Source organism: Nerophis lumbriciformis, linkage group LG02 (assembly GCF_033978685.3).
Source record: "Nerophis lumbriciformis linkage group LG02, RoL_Nlum_v2.1, whole genome shotgun sequence".
Classification (NCBI taxonomy): Eukaryota; Metazoa; Chordata; class Actinopteri; order Syngnathiformes; family Syngnathidae; genus Nerophis; species Nerophis lumbriciformis.
This window is the reverse complement of record NC_084549.2, coordinates 14,291,981-14,313,827: the sequence shown is the minus strand read 5'-3', so window position 1 is coordinate 14,313,827 and position 21,847 is coordinate 14,291,981. Positions and strand designations below refer to the sequence as shown.

At 40.1% G+C, this 21,847-nt stretch overlaps 1 protein-coding gene across 1 annotated transcript; it reads right to left on the bottom strand.

The window, feature by feature from the left end:
• Positions 1-15: 15 nt before the first annotated feature.
• Positions 16-20,889, bottom strand: sfxn3 (sideroflexin 3). The gene is made up of 11 exons (XM_061941107.1): positions 20,788-20,889; positions 15,628-15,800; positions 9,521-9,691; positions 9,036-9,134; positions 6,570-6,645; positions 6,398-6,483; positions 6,185-6,312; positions 4,273-4,322; positions 4,148-4,197; positions 4,020-4,067; positions 16-3,308 (listed from the first exon to the last, which is right to left on the bottom strand). The coding sequence occupies exons 2-11, from the start codon at positions 15,789-15,791 to the stop codon at positions 3,212-3,214; spliced, it is 969 nt and encodes a 322-aa protein (XP_061797091.1). The 5' UTR covers positions 15,792-15,800; positions 20,788-20,889; the 3' UTR covers positions 16-3,211.
• Positions 20,890-21,847: the final 958 nt, after the last annotated feature.

The following is a 21,847-nucleotide window of genomic DNA, read 5'->3' as shown; positions in this document are numbered from 1 at the left end:
AAAGTAAAATACTACATTACAAACCTTTCACATCTTCTATAGAAGCATGATTTGATGCATCTCATATGGAGTCAGAATGTTGCCACTAAGTTTTGGCATTGAAGAAAAAAGTTACACTAAGCCCCTCTAACAAAACAAGTTTACTTTGGTAAAATCTCACAAAAGCTATGAAATGTAAACTTGTAATCTGACATTGAAATGCAGTGTAGAAAATATTGTATATTTCAATTCATCAGTGCCGATACATTTTTCTTTCCAGATAATACCAAACCTTGGTGGCAATGTTTTGACACATTATAGTGACAGAATACCTAATGTCCACAAAGCAAATGCACTTAAGTCAAAACAAGTTGATTTGGAAAACATTTTCAACTGCCTTTTTAAACAAACTTATTTTTTACAAATCAGGATGCAAGTGGGTTGCCTATAAACAAACTTATTTTTAGAAATAGAAATTTAAGTGTTTTAAAACCTAAAATGGCTAAAAAAAAATAAACTTGGAGCTGTCTTAAGTGAGCATGAAAATGTAGTTGTCTCTTGTCAATGCTTCAAAGATTGTGGCCTAAATTAGGCATTTTCAAGCATAAATGGCAAATACCAATACTATAGTACTGGCTACTCGATGAGACCAAACCAGGGCTGGTCTGTCTCTTGGATGATTGGTTCATTCTCTGGTTGCATTACTAAATTGAATAAAAGTATAAATGAGGTAGATTTACAATGAATTCCTACTTTGACAATTAAGTTACCGCAGTCAACCTCAAACAAGGGTTTACTGTATTAGCATTAATTTGAATATGGATAGTTGGATTCAAACATATATTGCACAGTCCTTGCATTAAGTAGTGTTTTTGGCATTTTTGTTTAATGCAGCTCTTTAATAAAAATAAAAAAAATAAATTGCAGAAATTTTTGGATTTCCAAGTCATATTTAATCCATAACACAAAACAGGAAGAGTACACAGCACCGATACTGACAGTGTTTACATGAAGGTGAAAACATTCATGGAGTGTAATCACACGGATTGTCTAACATTTTGTGCCTTTTATTTTTATGCTAAACAATTCATGAGGTTTGACTAACTAAAATCACATTTATGTGACACCTGTTTGTTGCATAGTGACATAGTACAAAACCACCTATGCATAAAGACAAAATTAAGCTAATGATGAACTTAAGTCATCTCTGGGCATTTAATCGTTCGCAACTGGACTGCTTGGTTTGTCTTAGACATTTCACCGCTTATCCGAGTAGGCTTCATCAGTTCGTGCTCAGACTTGGATTGGTCAGATCAAGTCCAACGGTTTGTGCCAAAACCCCAAATATTTATAATCCCAAACCAGGAGAGTGTCTGGGCAAGGGTGGTTTTGCTCGAATGTAGTGAGAAACTCTTAATGCAAACGGGCAATCCTAACAGTCAATGTAAATTCCCCTCGTTAGCATTGAAGTATTGGGTGGCAGAACGATCGCTGTGGATCGAATACTACCAGTCTGAACTGATGAAGCCTACTAGGATGAGCGGCGAAACGTCTTCCAAGACAAACCAAGCAGTCCAGTTGTGAACAATTTAATTCCCTGAATGAATGAGAACCTTCACAGTTAAGGACAAACTTAAGTCTTTCTAGTCCTGGGCAAATGGTACTTTCTTTTGGATACATTTAACTGAAGTGCTGAGTTTCATTACTCTTTCAGAACAGATGAGATTGTTCTTGTACCCGCAGTAACACATACAGATAAATCTATTGATTCCTTCAGGAAAATTAACAGTTCATAATCTAGCACACTTGGCAAGTACAATCAATATTTTACCATAGCAGCAGCATATGTTATCTAGATTGAATGAAAGTAACGGAGCATGTAGTAGAATGAAACGCTGGATAGCTTAAAAAAAAAAAACAGTTGACTATTCGCTGTCATGAGTAATTTCCAAAATATAAAATTGCTATCACTTTGGAATGAAACCATTAAAAAATACTTGTTTTAATTCCAATGAGCTTAACGGACTTCGGAAATCTAGAGACTGGACTACATAAACCAAGTTGATACTTAAAGAGAAAAGACCCTAAACACGAGAAACTTCCTCTTCGGGCCAGCTGGTGCTTTCAGAGGCACAACACCCCTTTACCATAAAATACATTTTATATAGTCTATAAATACATCCAAGCAAATATAGTATGACACGCGTATAAACATAAAAAGCTTAGCTGAAGAGCAGAACAACCCTGTAATAGCCAACACAGCAAAAAGACCACACTCAAACATGTTTTTTACTTCACTCCTTTTACATATATCTTGAAATAAAGCTACATGTCCAGTATATCATTTACATCAATTCATGTAGAATCCATGTTGCACACCATTGTCACGCACATGATTAAAATTATAGGTATATGTATATTTGTCTAAAAATCTAATTTTTCTTTTTGTTCTAAGTAGGTTGTACTGGTTTGAAACAAGGCAGTGTCTTGGGTACGATTGACTTAAGTCTCCTACTTTTGCAAAATGGACTTTTTAATGAGGTTCTAACAGTAATGTATGCCCCTGTCGCCTGTTTAGGACCACCAAATGTCAGACTAATTGCAATTTTGTTTAAAAAAAAAAAAAAAAAAGGCAGGCTTTGCTAGACATCTTAAAATACAGCCTGGATCAAATATACAAAGGTGTGAGCAAAATGGCTAACCTAGCATGAAGTTCCTGTTCAAATGTTAACATTTGCTTACATTTGTCCTCCGGTCCCCACAATGTTGCGTTGTTGTGATTCATGTAATAATTATTACGTAGGACAAGTGCAGAGTTACAGTGTATAAGTCAGACTTTTTTAACCTTTTAAGTAGATTACGATCACAACGGTAGGCCTGTGTTTAAAAAAAAAAAAGTGCCGAATTACAGCAAGGTAAAAGTTGAAGCTGTTACAGTAAGTGGTATTGTAACTATGACTACAAAGGGTGTGTGAGTACACTTAAAAAAAAAAAAAAAAAAAAAAAAGGTTGACATCTGACTAAAATCAATAATGGTTCCAAGGTAGCTGTACAACTAATCTGATCAATCAATGTGTGATGGTACATTCAAGGTCAATCAGTTCGCTCTATACAAAATACATCAGTTAGGTTAGGAACATCCAGCCTACTTTGATTGCTTGACTCCTTGGGATGAACTTTAGAAGCACAAACTATATTGCTTGTACCGTACACTTGTGCGTGTGTCCTGGTCCTACAGGCCCTTGTTGAAGTAGACCACGCTGGTGCCTGGGCTGCTTTGCTGTATCCTTTCCTGAAGCTCCGCCTCCAGACCGCTCACACGCATAGAGCTGCATAGATATGACGGGATGCCATTACAAAGCAGAACCAGAAAAGCATTCCTAGACCGCAGACCTTTGTCATGTTACCAATAGTAAAAAAGAAAGTCTTGAATCCAGACGGTGATCCGAATACGCCAAAAATGTTATCACTTGTTCTTTATCCCATTTCTAACAATTCCTGAAAGTTTAATCAAAATGTACAAAACTTTTTGAGCTAACTATAGTGGAATAAAAAAACAAAAACAGTGAACCTTCTTGTCAGTCATCCACAGTCTGTGTCTCCAAGCATACCCACACACAAGTCGAAGCTTGTGTCAAACTTAAGTTAACGTAGTAGAAATGATCCAGATAAGCCCCAAAATAGGACTTGTTCCTTATCCCATTTTTAACAATTCCTGAAAATTTAATAAACTTGTGCCCATAGCCATTAGAGCTATTTATAGTAGAATGAAAGAGTGAACCCTCTTGTCCGTCATCCACTATCTTTGTCTCTGTGAAGCTGCTATCATACACATAAAGAAATGTCAACATAAGGTAATGTAATAGAAATGATCAAGATCAGGTCCCAAATCTAATCAGTTATATACCTCATTTCAAACATTTCCTGAAAGTTTCATAAAAATTCACCCAAACCTTTGAGTTAATTTACTAACTGCAAGGATTAGATAACCTGGAGGAGATAAAAAAAAAAAAGGCGTGTGACTGAAAAGTAGCGGTTACCTCTTTTGTGGAAACAGGGCGCAGCACAAAGGGGTGGCAAACACCAGGCTGTCAATCAAAGAGAAGCAAGGGTTATTTTAGACATGTTACAAATGCTGGTGCGGTTAGTCACTCAAGCTTTTACTTACCACAGGCCTACAAGCCCCACCTGGACGGGAGCGTTTAGAATTGGGAAGCGCTGCAGGGCGACAACAGTGAGACAACAGGTGGAATGTGGAAGGACTCCTTGTAAGGCGGTAAATTAAGGGCTTACCTTCATGAAAGCTCGCTTTTCCAGAGCATTCATTATGACTGGTGGGATAGCTGTCAGAAAAACATTTTGTAGTAAATCCAATGAGAACCAACACAGTGGAAAAGCATGTTTTATCTACCTACTAAACTATAAACCTCTCAAAGTCTATTATTTATTTACATACAATGTGCAACGGCATATTTTTGTTTACAGTTTATTCAAGATAGCATATATACATTTGCACTTTATTCATCTCAATGTTGGGGTTTACTTTTTATTTACATACAATGTGCAATGCAACATTTTTGTTTACACTATCTTATTCAAGAATGCAGATATGTTTGCACTTTATTAATCTCAATGTTGGGGTTTACTTTTTATTTACAATGTGCAATGCAAGATTTTTGTTACATAAGTATTTTATTCAAAACACAACATATGTTTGCACTCAATCTCAATTGTAGTGTTTATTTACATACAATGTGCAATGCAACATTTTTGTTTACTCAATTATTTTATTCAAGACAGCAGATATGTTTGCACTTTATTAATCTCAATGTTGGGATTTACTTTTTATTTACATACAATGTGCAATGCAGGATTTTGGTTAGAAGTATTTTATTCAAAACAAGATATAAGTTTGCACTTAATCTCAATATTACTGTTTATTTATTTTGCAATGCAACATTTTTGTTACAGAAATATTTTATTTAAGACAGAATATGTAAGTTTTTACTGTAACTCATTGTTGGAGTTTATTATTTATTTACATACAACATGCAACACTACATTTTTGTTTATAGAAGTATTTTATTCAAGACAGAAGATGTTAAGTTTTTTCTTTACTCATCTCAATGTTGGCATGTATTGTTTATTTACATACAATGCAATATTTTTGTTTACAGAAGTATTTTATTCATTTATATTATTATTATTATTATTTATATTATTTTGCTTCCCAGAGGACGCTCTTTATTTAGTTGTTGGAATATGATTCTATACGAAGTGTGTGTGTGTGTGTATATATATATATATATATATATTAGGGCTGCAACTAACGATTAATTTGATAATCGATTAATCTGTCGATTATTACTTCGATTAATCGATTAATAATCGGATAAAAGAGACAAACTACATTTCTATCCTTTCCAGTATTTTATTGGGGAAAAAAACAGCATACTGGCACCGTACTTATTTTGATTGTTTCTCAGCTGTTTGCACATATTGCAGTTTATAAATAAAGGTTTATAAAAAATAAATTGCCTCTGCGCATAGCATAGATCCAACAAATCGATGACTAAATTAATCGGCAACTATTTTTATAATCGATTAGTTGTTGCAGCCCTAATATATATATATATATATATACACACACACACAAATAATTAACATTTTGCTAAGAGTAAGATGCAGTGTATATTAATGCCATGCATATCTTGTAAGTTGTGACATTATTTGTATACCGTATTTTTCGGAGTATAAGTCACACCGGAGTATAAGGCGCACCTGGCGAAAATGCATAATAAAGAAGGAAAAAAACATATATAAATCGCACTGGAGCCCGGCCAAACTATGAAAAAAAAACTGCGACTTATAGTCCGAAAAATACGGTACTTTCGAACCACTAGTTTTGATTAAATAAAAGCGAAACTTGTTTTGAATTATCTCTGTCTTTTGTATTATTTAGTTTTTTTAAGTGGGAAAAAAATATCAGAAATCAAATTTTTTGTGGAAAAATCTGAGATTTTATTTTTAGGCCATATTGCCCAGACACTAATGGTTGTGTTATAACTCATTTTCTGTGGCTAGTTAATCTATACCACTATACAAACTGTACACTGACGACTTTAGTTTGACCTAAATCTCATTCCTATGGTGTTTTGCCTTGAGGAGATACAATTGGTTGCTGAAATGTGAGGAGTGTACGTACCCATGGCTGGCACTGCCATGCCAATCCTGGACACCACCACCTGCATGATTGCCTGCTGGGCCGCACTGACACTCTCTCCTAACCTGTTTCCATTCTTGTCTGTCACGGGAATGCCGTACTTCAACTCCCTGGAGGGGAGAAACAACAGCAGCAATGTAGAGTGGAGGTGGGGTCGTTGGAGTGTGAAAAAGTGAAGAGTGAACGAGAGCTCACCTCTGTCTCATGAAAGGAATGTTGATACAGTTAGCGGCGGCCACGGCAGCGAAAGGCACAAAGCGGCTGGCGATTGGCGGCAGACGCTGAAAAGACGAAACACAGGAACGCTTAGCACAACCAGCACGGCGTTTCCAATAAGGGAGTTGATTTTTTTCTGATGGGATATTACCTTGGCCAGAGACTTGAGTCCCAGGGCTGTGACCACAGCACCGGTAGTAGCACTCACATAGGCTGCACCAAGCTGACTGAAAGCACACATAACAGTACAGTATACATTTGCAGTAGGGATGTATATCGTTATATTATTGGTACTGATACCAATATCGATATTCCTTATCGACATCGGCATTCATCCATACTCTTATTGGTATTATGTAATTGGTGTAAATAAAGATGTGGAAAAAAAGTATGTTTTATGACCTTTCATAAGCACAAGAGGTTGTACACCACCAACATCATGTAACATCTCACAGCAGGGAAGTTTTTATCAACACCTGCTTTTTAAATCCTAAACAAGTCACATGTCATCATCTTGTCAAAAGCACGCAGATCCATCATTGTTTCTCTATTCATTACAATTACACCCAGCTGGAAATAACATTGAAGTATGGCATTAATGTGCACACACAGACCTTTTATGTGACATGCATCAAATATATACTATAAATCGACACAATCAATTAGCATGTTAGGTGGGTGTGCATTTAAGCAAGGTGTTTTGATGCCACGCAAACGCGGCGCGATGGACTGACGTCAGACGGCGACTAGAGACCTGGCAGCGGATGCCACCTTGAATAAGAGCAACTTTATGGATCACCATATTACTTAAATTTTTCACTTTTGTGAGCGTATTATTATTGGTCCGTGGATTTCTGGATCGCTAAGAGGACGGTTGATAAAGCACGGTAGAAGCGGTCGTGACTTGCGAGTAAAGTGCGTTCACTTCAATTGAATTGAATTATATTTATATAGCACTTTTCTCTAGTGACTCAAAGCACTTTTACATAGTGCAACCCAATATCTAAGTTACATTTAAACCAGTGTGGGTGGCACCGGGAGCAGGTGGGTAAAGTGTCTTGCCCATGGACACAACGGAAGTGACTAGGATGGCGGAAGCGGGGATCGAACCTGGAACCCTCAAGTTGCTGGCTCGGCCACTCTACCAACCGAGCTACACCGCCCCAACTTCAAACTAATACTAACTCTTATTAGGATAAACAACATTTCTCCATAATCTCTAACAGTCCCCCTGGACCCCAAAAATACTGGTACTCTGTATTCATCCCTAATAAGCGGAGGTATTCATGCGCTAACACCTCAGGAACCTTTGAGATTCAAAACGTCAAAAAGGTCCTGTTTTGACTCGTACTGCAGCCTGTTTAGGCATCAAGACAGCACAACACATCCAGGCTGATGCAAACATGGGCGTTATATCGAGTTTGTAAGATGTATCGATATATTTTTAGACAAGATATGAATTAAGAAAATATCGTAATATCGATATAATTTATTTTACTTTAAAATTACCAAACGCCGCTTATTTGTTGTGTTCCTTGTTCTCCCCCGGTCCCCCTCCGTGGGCTACTAAACCCTCCCCTTCTTCCTTCCAAGACGTGCTTGCACGTATAAGAACATCCATGATTGGTTGGTTGTTTACTATGATGAGTCACGATTGGTTAGGGACAGGCCAATAAGAGGCAAGATAGGGCGGGTCATCGAACCAGGAAGGGAAATCACAAAGTGCCTGCCTGCAAATTTTTTTTTTTTTATCTGAGTTTGATACATTTTGTATTATTTGCACAGCTATGTTATTTATTTTACGTAGAAAGAATATTTTTCTATATTATTTATGTTATGTAAATTTGTACTACATGAACAGTTACTTTCCTGTGCTGTTAAAACCCATCTTGACTAACTGGGTTAATAAAAGTGCCACTGACTGTTTGCAGTGCAGTTGTCATTCACTTCCATTTCACTGAATATCGCTCAAAAATGAATATCTTTATATGTATACTTTCACTGAAAAATATATCGAGATATATTTCGAATATCGAGTTTACTAACCCCTCTTCACGGTGGCAGAGGGGTTAGTGCATCTGCCTCACAATACGAAGGTCCTGAGTAGTCTTGGGTTCAATCCCGGGCTCGGGATCTTTCTGTGTGGAGTTTGCATGTCCTCCCCGTGACTGCGTGGGTTCCCTCCGGGTACTCCGGCTTCCTCCCACTTCCAAAGACATGCACCTGGGGATAGGTTAATTGGCAACACTAAATTGGCCCTAGTGTGTGAATGTGAGTGTGAATGTTGTCTGTCTATCTGTGTTGGCCCTGCGATGAGGTGGCGACTTGTCCAGGGTGTACCCCGCCTTCCGGCCGATTGTAGCTGAGATAGGCTCCAGCGCCCCCCGCGACCCCAAAGGGAATAAGCGGTAGAAAATGGATGGATGGATGGATGGAGTTTAAGTAAACATTTATTGAGATATACTTTTTCGTCCATATCGCCCAGCCCTACTACATGATATATAAAATTCTACACTACATGCATTGCTTCATCATGCTCTTCCATACCAATGTTCAGGGTCTGGTTCTAAACATGCAAGGAAGATAACTTAAGAGAGAGTAAAAGGGTCCTCCATACTTAACAGTGATGGGCGCATCTCCACTGCGGTTTGTGTAGTTGACCACGGCGTTGAAGGACTGGTTAACCCACTGCCAGAACACCACAGCCGGAGTTGTCCTGCAAACACATGACATCATTTCTATTGACTCGTGCTAAACTCTGTTATAAATATGCTGCGTGTGAGTGTTGATTTGTCATTATTCTAATGGAATGACACTGACTTAGGTCATGAAATAAGCAGCTCATATCCGCGGTGCTTGTTATCACTTGACACATAAAAAGGAGGTCAATGTTCTGCCCAAGTTGAGTGACATTTTTTTGAGTCTTTAAGAGGATTTTCACTCAACTGGGATTAAAAATCTATTTCAGTTCCTGGCTGCTCTCAATCTATTTATTTAGATGAAATGTACGGTCATTCAGAATTGACACGTCACAATTTCCATTTGTTTTACAGAGTCAAGCCTGTTCAGTAGATGCTTACGACACACACACATATGTGGTACCTGTAGAAGGTGAGCATGCAGCCAGTGATGGACATGTTCATGGGCACCTGAGCAGACATCCGGCCAATCACGAACATCTTTTCCCCGGTGTCGGGGTGGAAGGCAGAGTCGTACACATACTTGGCCCTCCACAACTGATCCTCCGTCAAGCCCGGCGTCACAATCCCAGATCTGGAAAGATCAAAGGAATGACACACTACCATTTACCAGTCCACAACCTCAGGTCCACGATCTACGCAGGTGCACCACTATACATGCTGTAGCGTGACGACGTATTGTCCCAGACACTTCCTTTCAATTCACAGTGAAAGTGCAAACTTCAAAATGCATACAAGTCCTTGAATGGACAAAAACTGGATTTATGATCAATGGCTACGTTTACACTGCACACCAAATCTGATTTTTTTTTTTTTCCTCAAGTGACACAAATCAGATTTTTTTGCCAGTCGAAACGGTCCAAAGTGCTTAAAATCCGATCTTTTGGCATCAGATTCAGGCCACATCAGGAGGTAGTCCTGAATCCGATTGGAATGTGATCTTTTCAAATGTGACTTCAGTCTAAACGCAATGCGACCCAATTGTGATTTTGTTCGTCAGCTTTGGGCGAGCTATGTCATTCGTGAACGTGGATATTTCTTCACAACATCCGTTTTCGGTGAGCAAAGTCTATTTAAGACGACCAAATTTTCGGCGCATCACTTGTCAATAGTGCGCAAATAATAGCAATGTGTACCGTATTTTTCGGATTATAAATCGCAGTTTGTGCGATTTATACTCCGGAGCGACTTACAGGTAAAAGCCAGTAAATTAGAATATTTTGGAAAAACTTGATTTATTTCAGTAATTGCATTCAAAAGGTGTAACTTGTACATTATATTTATTCATTGCACACAGACTGATGCATTCAAATGTTTATTTCATTTAATTTTGATGATTTGAAGTGGCAACAAATGAAAATCCAAAATTCCGTGTGTCACAAAATTAGAATATTACTTAAGGCTAATACAAAAAAGGGATTTTTAGAAATGTTGGCCAACTGAAAAGTATGAAAATGAAAAATATGAGCATGTACAATACTCAATACTTGGTTGGAGCTCCTTTTGCCTCAATTACTGCGTTAATGCGGCGTGGCATGGAGTCGATGAGTTTCTGGCACTGCTCAGGTGTTATGAGAGCCCAGGTTGCTCTGATAGTGGCCTTCAACTCTTCTGCGTTTTTGGGTCTGGCATTCTGCATCTTCCTTTTCACAATACCCCACAGATTTTCTATGGGGCTAAGGTCAGGGGAGTTGGCGGGCCAATTTAGAACAGAAATACCATGGTCCGTAAACCAGGCACGGGTAGATTTTGCGCTGTGTGCAGGCGCCAAGTCCTGTTGGAACTTGAAATCTCCATCTCCATAGAGCAGGTCAGCAGCAGGAAGCATGAAGTGCTCTAAAACTTGCTGGTAGACGGCTGCGTTGACCCTGGATCTCAGGAAACAGAGTAGACCGACACCAGCAGATGACATGGCACCCCAAACCATCACTGATGGTAGAAGCTTTACACTAGACTTCAGGCAACGTGGATCATGTGCCTCTCCTGTCTTCCTCCAGACTCTGGGACCTCGATTTCCAAAGGAAATGCAAAATTTGCTTTCGTCAGAAAACATGACTTTGGACCACTCAGCAGCAGTCCAGCTGGTGTCGGTCCACTCTGTTTCCTGAGATCCAGGGTCAACGCAGCCGTCTACCAGCAAGTTTTAGAGCACTTCATGCTTCCTGCTGCTGACCTGCTCTATGGAGATGGAGATTTCAAGTTCCAACAGGACTTGGCGCCTGCACACAGCGCAAAATCTACCCGTGCCTGGTTTACGGACCATGGTATTTCTGTTCTAAATTGGCCCGCCAACTCCCCTGACCTTAGCCCCATAGAAAATCTGTGGGGTATTGTGAAAAGGAAGATGCAGAATGCCAGACCCAAAAACGCAGAAGAGTTGAAGGCCACTATCAGAGCAACCTGGGCTCTCATAACACCTGAGCAGTGCCAGAAACTCATCGACTCCATGCCACGCCGCATTAACGCAGTAATTGAGGCAAAAGGAGCTCCAACCAAGTATTGAGTATTGTACATGCTCATATTTTTCATTTTCATACTTTTCAGTTGGCCAACATTTCTAAAAATCCCTTTTTTGTATTAGCCTTACACAATATTCTAATTTTGTGACACACGGAATTTTGGATTTTCATTTGTTGCCACTTCAAATCATCAAAATTAAATGAAATAAACATTTGAATGCATCAGTCTGTGTGCAATGAATAAATATAATGTACAAGTTACACCTTTTGAATGCAATTACTGAAATAAATCAAGTTTTTCAAAATATTCTAATTTACTGGCTTTTACCTGTATGTGTGAAATTAACAACACATTACCGTAAAATATAAAATAATATTATTTATCTCATTCCCGTAAGAGACGAGGCGAATGTCAGCAATCGTCACACACACGTCAGCAATCGTCACACACACGTCAACCAATAAAAATTTGGCGGGGGTGGGTCATGGCAGAAGTGCATTGCGCGTCATGGCAGAAGTGCATTGTGGGTCATGGGATGCTACCTGCTACTTCGTCCGTAGCTATAAAAATGGATCATTTCAACATTGGCGGTAACTTATAAAAACTGAGAAGAGCTGAACAAAAATGGCACTGAAAAGGAAATCATATACTGCAGATTACAAGCTGGACGTAGTGAAATATGCAGTAGAAAACGGCAAGAGGAAGCGGCGCATACCTTTGGAGTTGGCAGAGTTGTTTACAAGCGACACCGAGGCAGAAGATTTCATGGGATTTAGCGATTAGGAGTGACAGATTGTTTGGTAAACGTGTAGCATGTTCTATATGTTATAGTTATTTGAATGACTCTTACCATACGTTAACATACCAGGCACGTTCTCAGTTGGTTATTTATGCGTCATATATTGTACACTTATTCAGCCTGTTGTTCACTATTCTTTATTTATTTTAAATTGCCTTTCAAATGTCTATTATTGGTGTTGGATTTTATCAAATAAATTTCCCCCAAAAAGACTTTTTCCTTCTTTATTATGCATTTTCGGCCGGTGCGACGTATACTCCGGAGCGACTTATAATCTGAAAGATACGGTAATATATCAATATATATATGGATTCCAAAGAAATAGCGATTATTGAAGGACCGGCATTGATGCTGGGCACATTTGCTTACATGTGAGTTGAAAAATAAAACTAACGTGTCTCCACGCTGATGTCCATGTCCCCTCTATTTAACAGCCGTTAAATTAGAACCCTCCCAAATATATTACACTATGTATATCCTATCATACATTATATTACTTTCATTTATTTTCAAGGGGAAAAAAAATAATTTTAAGGTGTTGTAACTTTTATTTTATTTTGTAGTGGTAGCGACTTCCTCCCAGTCAACTTCTTTTGTTTTCACTTTATGGACGTGCGCATGCAAGTGACGTCGAGGCCCCATTGGGTTGTTTCCACTGGAGTCTGATAAAAAACACATTTTACTTGCAGTGCGAACAGTCAGCTGGAAAAAAATCTGATTTGGGCCGATTTGGCCTGCTGTGTAAACCTGCAGACCAAAGTGGCCCAAATCAGATTTTTTTTTCATGACAATCATGATTAATTTCTTGTTTTTTTGTATGCGCTTTGGGTGCAGGAAATGAAAACGGAAATTCAACATGACACCAGCACCTTGTGATTGGTGAAAAAAAGGTCATCATCAAACAAAGCATAAACCGTCGTTTGTTTGCAGAAGGGGTGGGGGATGCACGTCATAGCTTTGGAATTTCTACACAGGCCTGACTTTTCCATCTATGAAGTTTTACTAAAGGGGCTGTTTGCGACCTTTGTGTTTAAAGCATTATATCTTGGCTTTTCAGAGCTTTTCGCACGTAATGACATAACTATGCATGTGTTAAACACATTTATTAGCTTTGTGTGATGTTAGCTAACAGCTAATGATAGCGATTTGACTGGCTAACATTCGTGATCATAACAGTAACATGACTGCAAATTGTCAGTTGCTTCCCTGGGACTGCTTTTGTATATGTTTGTGCTCCCTGCCTGAACGCCAGACAAATTCCTCGGTCCGGCAAGCCACTTTTTTTTTTTTCAAATATAATTAGATACCGGTAAAACATAAGACTTTTAAAAATATATATGTCTACTGTTAAACAACTAATGGTAACATACCATCCCCGGTGAAGTTTTTGTTTTGAAAAATTTAACTTTGAGCATGTTACAAACAGCCTTTTTAAACTTTCCTTAGGTGGACGAAAACGTATTTTGTGTACTAAGTAAACTATCAGCCTCAGGCCTCGACTGGATTTGAAGGTAATTTTAATAACTATTTTACGACCATGCAACAGTATTGTTTGTCAAATTTGTACATGAGTTGTCCAGGGGGACAACTCCGCCCGGGACAGACGGACAGAGAAGGTGCTGGGTGGGTGTACGGAACAGTGTAACTTGGCCTGTTGCCACCATCACGTCGCTATCTCATCGCTGCCTGGGGGGGCAATAGACTATTTACCATAATGTCCTTTTTTGCTGCTTCAACACAGAAAAAGGTAAAGTGAAATAACTTCGTTGTTAACTGTAGGTCAATAATGCTTGTCTTTCTCTCAGACAGGGCTTTGCTGTCTGAAACACACGCAGGCATGCACACACACACCGCAAAATTTGCTAACGTTACGCTAAAAGCTAATTAGCCTTCACCTAAAGGACTGCGAGCGAGCTGAGCTGCCGCTTATATTTCTAGAACGTCAACGGGCTCATAGTGATGTTACTAGTAGTTGACTGGGAGGTGTTTATTATAATTTGGGGAGAGTTCGCTGCCTGGTGCTCACCTGCTAAACACCTTTCTGCCAACCCGCACCATCTCTCCTCTCTGCCTGCCTCTGCCGTGAGCACTGACTCCATGCGCTCTGAATACTGTCGGAGGCAGATATTTACATATATCCGAATTTAAGTTGTACTTTTATTTCATAGTCATATTTGAAAACAGCTCGTGTTTTCCATTTCTTCTCTTGCTGCTCTGTCTGCAAGTAAACTGTGTGTTAACCTTGAGTTCTTTGGAATGTGTTTTGACTAGCATTTGTTTTGTCTACAGAGATGGGACGAGAGAGAGGGTGGTGGGATCGGGAAGACAGACCATTTTGGGGAGGCGCGATAGAATGTTCTAGGGTTAGACTGGTCTCAATCAAAATGTATATTGGCAAAGCTTTGAGAATATACAACAAAATACCTATTCTGTCTCTGGTGGTTTTTCAACTCAGCTTTAAGTGTCGGAAAGAACTTGGGAGCGAATTGTGACTTGAATTCCCTGGGAGGAACAACTGGTCCAAAACGCAACAATACTCACTGCTGATTGGCTAGTACCGCTCTGAATAGGCACTGCTGATTGGCTGTTACATGCGCTCTGAATACGCACTGCTGATTGGCTGTGGGTGGGACAATGCTGGGTGCTGCAGAGACGTACTGACAGAGGCAGAGGCAGTACGAAGCGTAGCAGCTTGTTAAGACTTTAGTTTAGCACCAAATGATAATATAAATACATTTAATAAAGTCAAATACAAATAAGGCAATAAGAGAAGTATCCTACACTTCTCTTTTGTAAAGTAAATCTGAACAGCCGATATGGGCATCTACATCAAATATTTTCCCATTTTGGGAAAATAGTTAAATCACCATTTTTGGTGATTTAACCCCCAATTCTAACCCTTGATGCTGAGTGTCAAGCAGGGAGGTACTGGGTCCCATTTTTAGTCTTTGGTATGACTCGGCCAGGGTTTGAACTCACAACCTACCTATCTCAGGACGGACACTCTAACCACTAGGCCACTGAGTAGGTACATTAATAGGTAGGTACATAATGTACATTAAAAAGTCAACGCTAACAATAAAACAACATTTCTTTAACCACACGTCCATCTGCATTCATTTGGTGGGTTACTGCCACACTTGGCCACAATGCAAGTAGACGTTCATTAGGGAAACGGAAATAAGACTGTTGTTATTGTTTTAGAATTGCTTGCAAACTAACCATCATTCCTCCCCTCCGAGCCTTCCTACCTGTAGTTCTCCACAATCACTCTGGCCTCATCCAGAGTCTCGGAGGACAGGAGGACAGTCCTGGGATCCGTGACCATGAAGAAGTGCCGAGCTCGACCCATGAATGTTCCCTGGTCCCATCGTGGCTCTTTGATATTAATGTTGAGGGACAGTTCTCCAGACATCTTGGATTCCTTGGCACAAAAACACACTTTTTTATATTTACTAGGGCACATTAAGCGCTAACATAGTCCCTTCTTTCTTGAGTATCCTTAATCTGGCAAAATGAAACAATAAATATAGATTAATGTAAAAATGTATTATATTTAATCACGATGATCTAAATTAATCCACAGCAACTCTGTGAATAGGTAAATTCATATTTTAGGCTATACCAGAGGTCTGCAACCTTTACTATATAAAAAAAAAAGACATTTTGAAGAAAAATAGTATGGAGCTGCAAAACGTAGCAGAGCTTATAAACTTTTAAAAGTTTTCATCTTTTTCTATTTTTTAATTTTAAGGAAAACCAATCTGTTTATGTGGAATTGAACTCTTTTTGGCAAGTATTCATGGTTAGTTTACCCACGGGGTTGCACACTCGAGAAGCTGAACTGAACAGGCTTCCAGTTTCTTTTACTTGCCTTCCTGGCGCCTCAGAACTCAGCCTGTGCACTTTTACGGCCTCTCAGACAGTCAGAAGTTATGTAACTCTTTTTAAAAATACTAACTTTTCTCACTCGGGGGTAAAAAATCAGAGGGAGCCACAACAAGGAGGCAAAAGAGCCACATGCTGGTCCATAACCACGTGTTTCAGACCCTGGGCTAAACCATCTCTACTCTACATTAGGGATGGGTGACACATATTGATCCTGAAATAATATACATATACATATATACTAAGGGTGCAACAGTACACAAAAATTTCGGTTTGGTACGTACCTCGGTTTAAAAGTCACGGTTTGGTTCATTTTCAGTACAGTAAGAAAACAACAAAATATAAATTTTTTGGTTATTTATTCACCAAATTTGTAAACAATGGCTTTATCCTTTTAAAATTGGGAACACTATAATAATTCTGCCCAAAAATAGAAATAGCTCTGTGTGTGATGGATGTGAGCCACCACTAGGCTGATCAGTGCGACAGCAAGCAGTCATGAAGTTTGTCGTTTTTTGCTGCTTCAACACAGCTCAATCAACACAGAAAAAGGTCAAGTGAAATAACAGACAGACAGGGCTTTGCTGTCTGTAACACACACACACACGCACCGCAAAATGAGCTAACGTTACGCTGAAAGCGAATTAGCCTCCACCTCAAGCCAGGACTGCGAGCGAGCTGAACTGCCGTTTATATTTCTAGAACGTCAACGGGCTCATAGTGATGTTACTAGTAGTTGACTGGGAGGTGTTTATTATAATTTGGGGAGAGTCCGCTGCCTGATGCTTACCTGCTGAACACCTTTCTGCTCATCTTAACGCTCGAGCACTGACTCCATGCGCTCTGAATACACACTGCTGATTGGCTGTTACCGCTCTGAATACGCACTGCTGATTGGTTACACACAGAGCGGTAACAGCCAATCAGATGGTAGTGTGGGTGGGACAATGCTGGGTGCTGTAGAGACATACTGACAGAGACAGAGACAGAACGAAGCGGAGCAGCTTGTTAAGACTTTAGCTTAGGCGGCGGCTCTTTGTTGTTAAGGCAGCCGCCTTAGCAACAAAGCGCTGTGGGAAACCCTGCAGCTCTGGCTTTTACATGTTGTCGTGGCCCGGTCGTTGCTAGCATGCCGTGTATAGTGCCTCAGTGTGCATTGTTTAGCGGTACGCTACTTAATATGTTCGTGTGGAAACTCGTTCGGTACACCTCCGAACCGAACCGAAACCCCCGTACCGAAACGGTTCAATACAAATACACATACTGTTACACCCTTAATATATACACATATTTTGTAATAGTAAAAATTATTGATGTAATCATTACAGTATCGACTATATATTGCTCTTGTACTTGGTATCATTACAATCAATATTTGTGTAGATCCACCCATGTATTTACATTCAGGGGATAAAGTCTGGTGTTCTGTGGAAGTTGATGAAATTTCACCTAACTGGGTTCAAAGTTGGTACATTTTAAGTCTACTTTATACTTCCTTTTGTGCCCTTGTGTGCACGATCCTTTCCATCCTTTGTAACTGAGCTACTGTGTGGAAAATGTTCCCTTGTGGATCATTAAATTTTGTCTAAGTATAAGTCTAAAAATCTTTTTTGCAAAACAGTAATTATAATCCGCAAATAATGTGCCGTTGTTGAGTGTCTGTGCTGTCTAGAGCTCGGCAGAGTAACCGTGTAATACTCTTCCATATCAGTAGGTGGCAGCAGGTAGCTAATTGCTCTGTAGATGTGAAGTGAAGTGAATTATATTTATATAGCGCTTTTCTCTAGTGACTCAAAGCGCTTTACATAGTGAAACCCAATATCTAAGTTACTTTTAAACCAGTGTGGGTGGCACTGGGAGCAGGTGGGTAAAGTGTCTTGCCCAAGGACACAACAGCAGTGACTTGGATGGTGGAAGCGGGGATCGAACCTGCAACCCTCAAAATGCTGGCACGGCCGCTCTACCAACCGAGCTATACAGATGTCAGGAACATGGTTTGTCATGATCACAATATGCAACCGACAACGGGAGGCAGTGTGCAGGTAAAAAGTTATCTAATTTTTAAACCAAAAATAAACAAAAGGTGAGTGCCCATAAGAAAAGGCATTGAAGCTTAGAAAAGGCTGTGCAGAACGAAACTAAAACTGAACTGGCTACAAAGTAAACAAAGACAGAATGCTGGTCACACACACACTAGGTGTGGCAAAATTATTTTCTGCATTTGACCCATCACCCTTGATCACCCCCTGGGAGGTGAGGGGAGCAGTGACCAGCAGCGGTGGCCGCGCCCGGGTATCATTTTTGGTGATTTAACCCCCGATTCCAACCCTTGATGCTGAGTGCCAAGCAGGGAGGTAATGGGTCCCATTTTTATAGTCTTTGGTTTGACTCGGCCGGGGTTTGAACTCACGACCTACCAATCTCAGGGCGGACACTCTAACCACAAGGCCACTGAGTAGGGTCACTAGTAAAGCCGCTGCTCCTCCACATCGAGAGGGGCCAGATGAGGTGGTTCGGGCATCTGGTCAGGATGCCACCCGAACACCTCCCTAGGGACAAATTTTCTCCCGAAATTCAGGCGGACCTGAGTGACGTGTCGACAGCCTGTTTTCACGTCCGCTTTACCACAATATAAACAGAGTGCCTGCCCAATCACGTTATAACTGTAGAATGATGGAGGGCGAGTTCTTAGTTTCTTATGTGGGTTTATTGTTAGGCAGTTTCATTAACGTCCTCCCAGCGCAGTAACAACACACAACAACAGCAGTCACGTTTTCGTCTACCGTAAAGCAGTTCGTCTGCCGTAAACAGCAATGTTGTGACACTCTTAAACAGGGCGATAATGCCATCTACTGTACATGCATATGTGACAATAACATCTACAGCTTTTAGAGAGTGCAGTGCACAACTGCGCACACAACAAGGAGACGAAGCAGAATGCATCATCAGAGAGGGTGTTCAGCATGGTTAGAAAAATAGTGACAGAAAATAGAACAAGGATGGACAATTCAACCCTTAACTCAACAATGAGTAGATGAGTGTTATGTGTGTGTATATGTTAATAAATGAAAACTGAAATTCAAGAATTTCTTATTTATATATATATATATATATATATATATATATATTTTATAATTTTCCGCTGTACATCGATACACTGTAACACTCAGCTCCCGTGAAACGGACAGTAAAAGAGACCCAGACGTGAGTAAAAGTACATAAACATATTTACATTTAATACACACAGTGGCCTAGTGGTTAGAGTGTCCGTCCTGAGATCGGTAGGTTGGGAGTTCAAATCCCGGCCGAGTCATACCAAAGACTATAAAAATGGGACCCATTACCTCCCTGCTTGGCACTCAGCATCAAGGGTTGGAATTGGGGGTTAAATCACCAAAATGATTCCCGGGCGCAGCCACCGCTGCTGCCCACTGCTCCCCTCACCTCCCAGGGGGTGATCAAAGGTGATGGGTCAAATGCAGAGAATAATTTCGCCACACCTAGTGTGTGTGTGACAATCATTGGTACTTTAACTTTAACTTTATAGCTAGAATTCACTGAAAGTCAAGTATTTCTTATATATATATATGAAATACTTGACTTGGTGAATTCAAGCTGTAAATATACTCCTCCCCTCTTAACCACGCCCCCCCCCCCCCCCCCCCCCCCGACCATGCGCCCCCCACCCCCCGAAATCGGAGGTTTAAAGGTTGGCAAGTATGTTTATAATCCGAAAAATACGGTATGTCTCCCGGCTGGCCTGGGAACGCCTCGGGATCCCCCGGGAAGAGCTGGACGAAGTGGCTGGGGAGAGGGAAGTCTGGGCTTCCCTGCTTAGGCTGCTGCCCCCGCGACCTGACCTCGGATAAGCGGAAAAAGATGGATGGATGGAATATCGACTGCTGAGTTTAATTTTTTTATGTATTCTGCTGGTGGTGTGCCTCTGGACTTTTTTTTTTTAATGAAAATACGGTGCCTTGGCTCAAAAAAGGTTGCAAAACACTGTCAACAGGTAGTACTCAGGATGTCCATGAATGAATGAATGACAGATTAGAGGACACAAACACATTCGAGCAATGTTCTTGCGTAATGATGTAATTTACGGTGAACAATGAAGTACATGTGCGTACTACGGTATGTTTACATGAGCTGTCAGAGCGCTGTCACGTGACCATAGGCGGGATTGAGCGAGTCACGAACTGTCCATCAAGCTGAGCGAATGAGCTAGCACTGTAGCATCTTAAATGGACAAGGTACAATACAATGATAGTGGTAGGAGAGTCGTTAAAATAATCGCTGTGGTCGTCCGAAAAACAAAGCCTATTTTTACGTTTAAGGCAATTTCCGCGCCTTCACGGTTAACTAGTCAGCCGGACATGTCAAACTATGCTAGCGTTAAGCTAGCTGTGGAGTTAAGAGTTGGCGAAAGAACGTCTCATTGTGAGGTCAACAATAGCATTAATTGTATGATTTAAATGAATAACACACCAAAAAACAATATTGTGCGTTCAATGGAAACGTACCTGTTCAGTTTTAAATTGGAAGACGATTGACCTCTCAATATCACTGCACCGGTGGGTGGTGGACCTTTGCTGCCTTCACGTGTCTGTTGAAAAATACGAAAGTAGGCTTACGCTGCAAATTTTCCGCTGTACATCGATACACTGTAACACTCAGCTCCCGTGAAACGGACAGTAAAAGAGACCCAGACGTGAGTAAAAGTGCATAAACATATTTACATTTAATACACACAGTTTCAAGTTCCACAATGGAAAATAAAATACATGACCCAGCATGATGGATATGTGCCGCTTTTCCAACAACAGGTTGATTAAATATTTAGTTATCTCAAATATATCCTATTTGAAACATATCTGTTTGTTAAATTTTATTTCACGTGATACAACTTGAGAAATAATCTATGAGCAAAGTAAGCGTGGAAAAAGTTTGATGTACATAAACGCAGCATAGGGGCAGAACCCATTTAGGGCGTGTCAGTATGGAAAGTCAACACATGATTGGTCAATAAAGCCGCTCCCCGGCTCTGATTGGAGGCTTCGCCTTCTTAAAACTGACACTCAATAAAATACTCCCTTGGACCTTTCAAAAATAGATATAATTAAATTTTCCATAACTGTATCTTTTTATAGGCCTCGGAGCGTCATGTGTCCAGCTTTTGGAGATTCCCGGTGATAAATGTCATTGGAAATGTGAATGAATCAGTCGTACGCTCCGCTACTGGCCACTAGATAGTGCTGTGTATCCCACAACTTGCATGATGCAACTCATTACCTCTTTTACACCTTGGTGTTGAAGTTTTTACCACAATCTGCACCTAATTCAAAGGGAGGTTGATTTATTATGCTGCTGCAGTAAAAATAAATCTGGTTGATTTCATTCTTTTTCCCCAAAATGATCAGGCATTAATTAATACCTGCATGTAAAATGCAGAACATATGAGTTACCTTTAATACTCTTCCAACACATCACAGAGATTGCATTTACAACATCAATAGTAGTAGGCGCGGTAATGTAAAGATGCATGTTTTATATTACAGTATAGGTCATGCCAGTATAACTGGA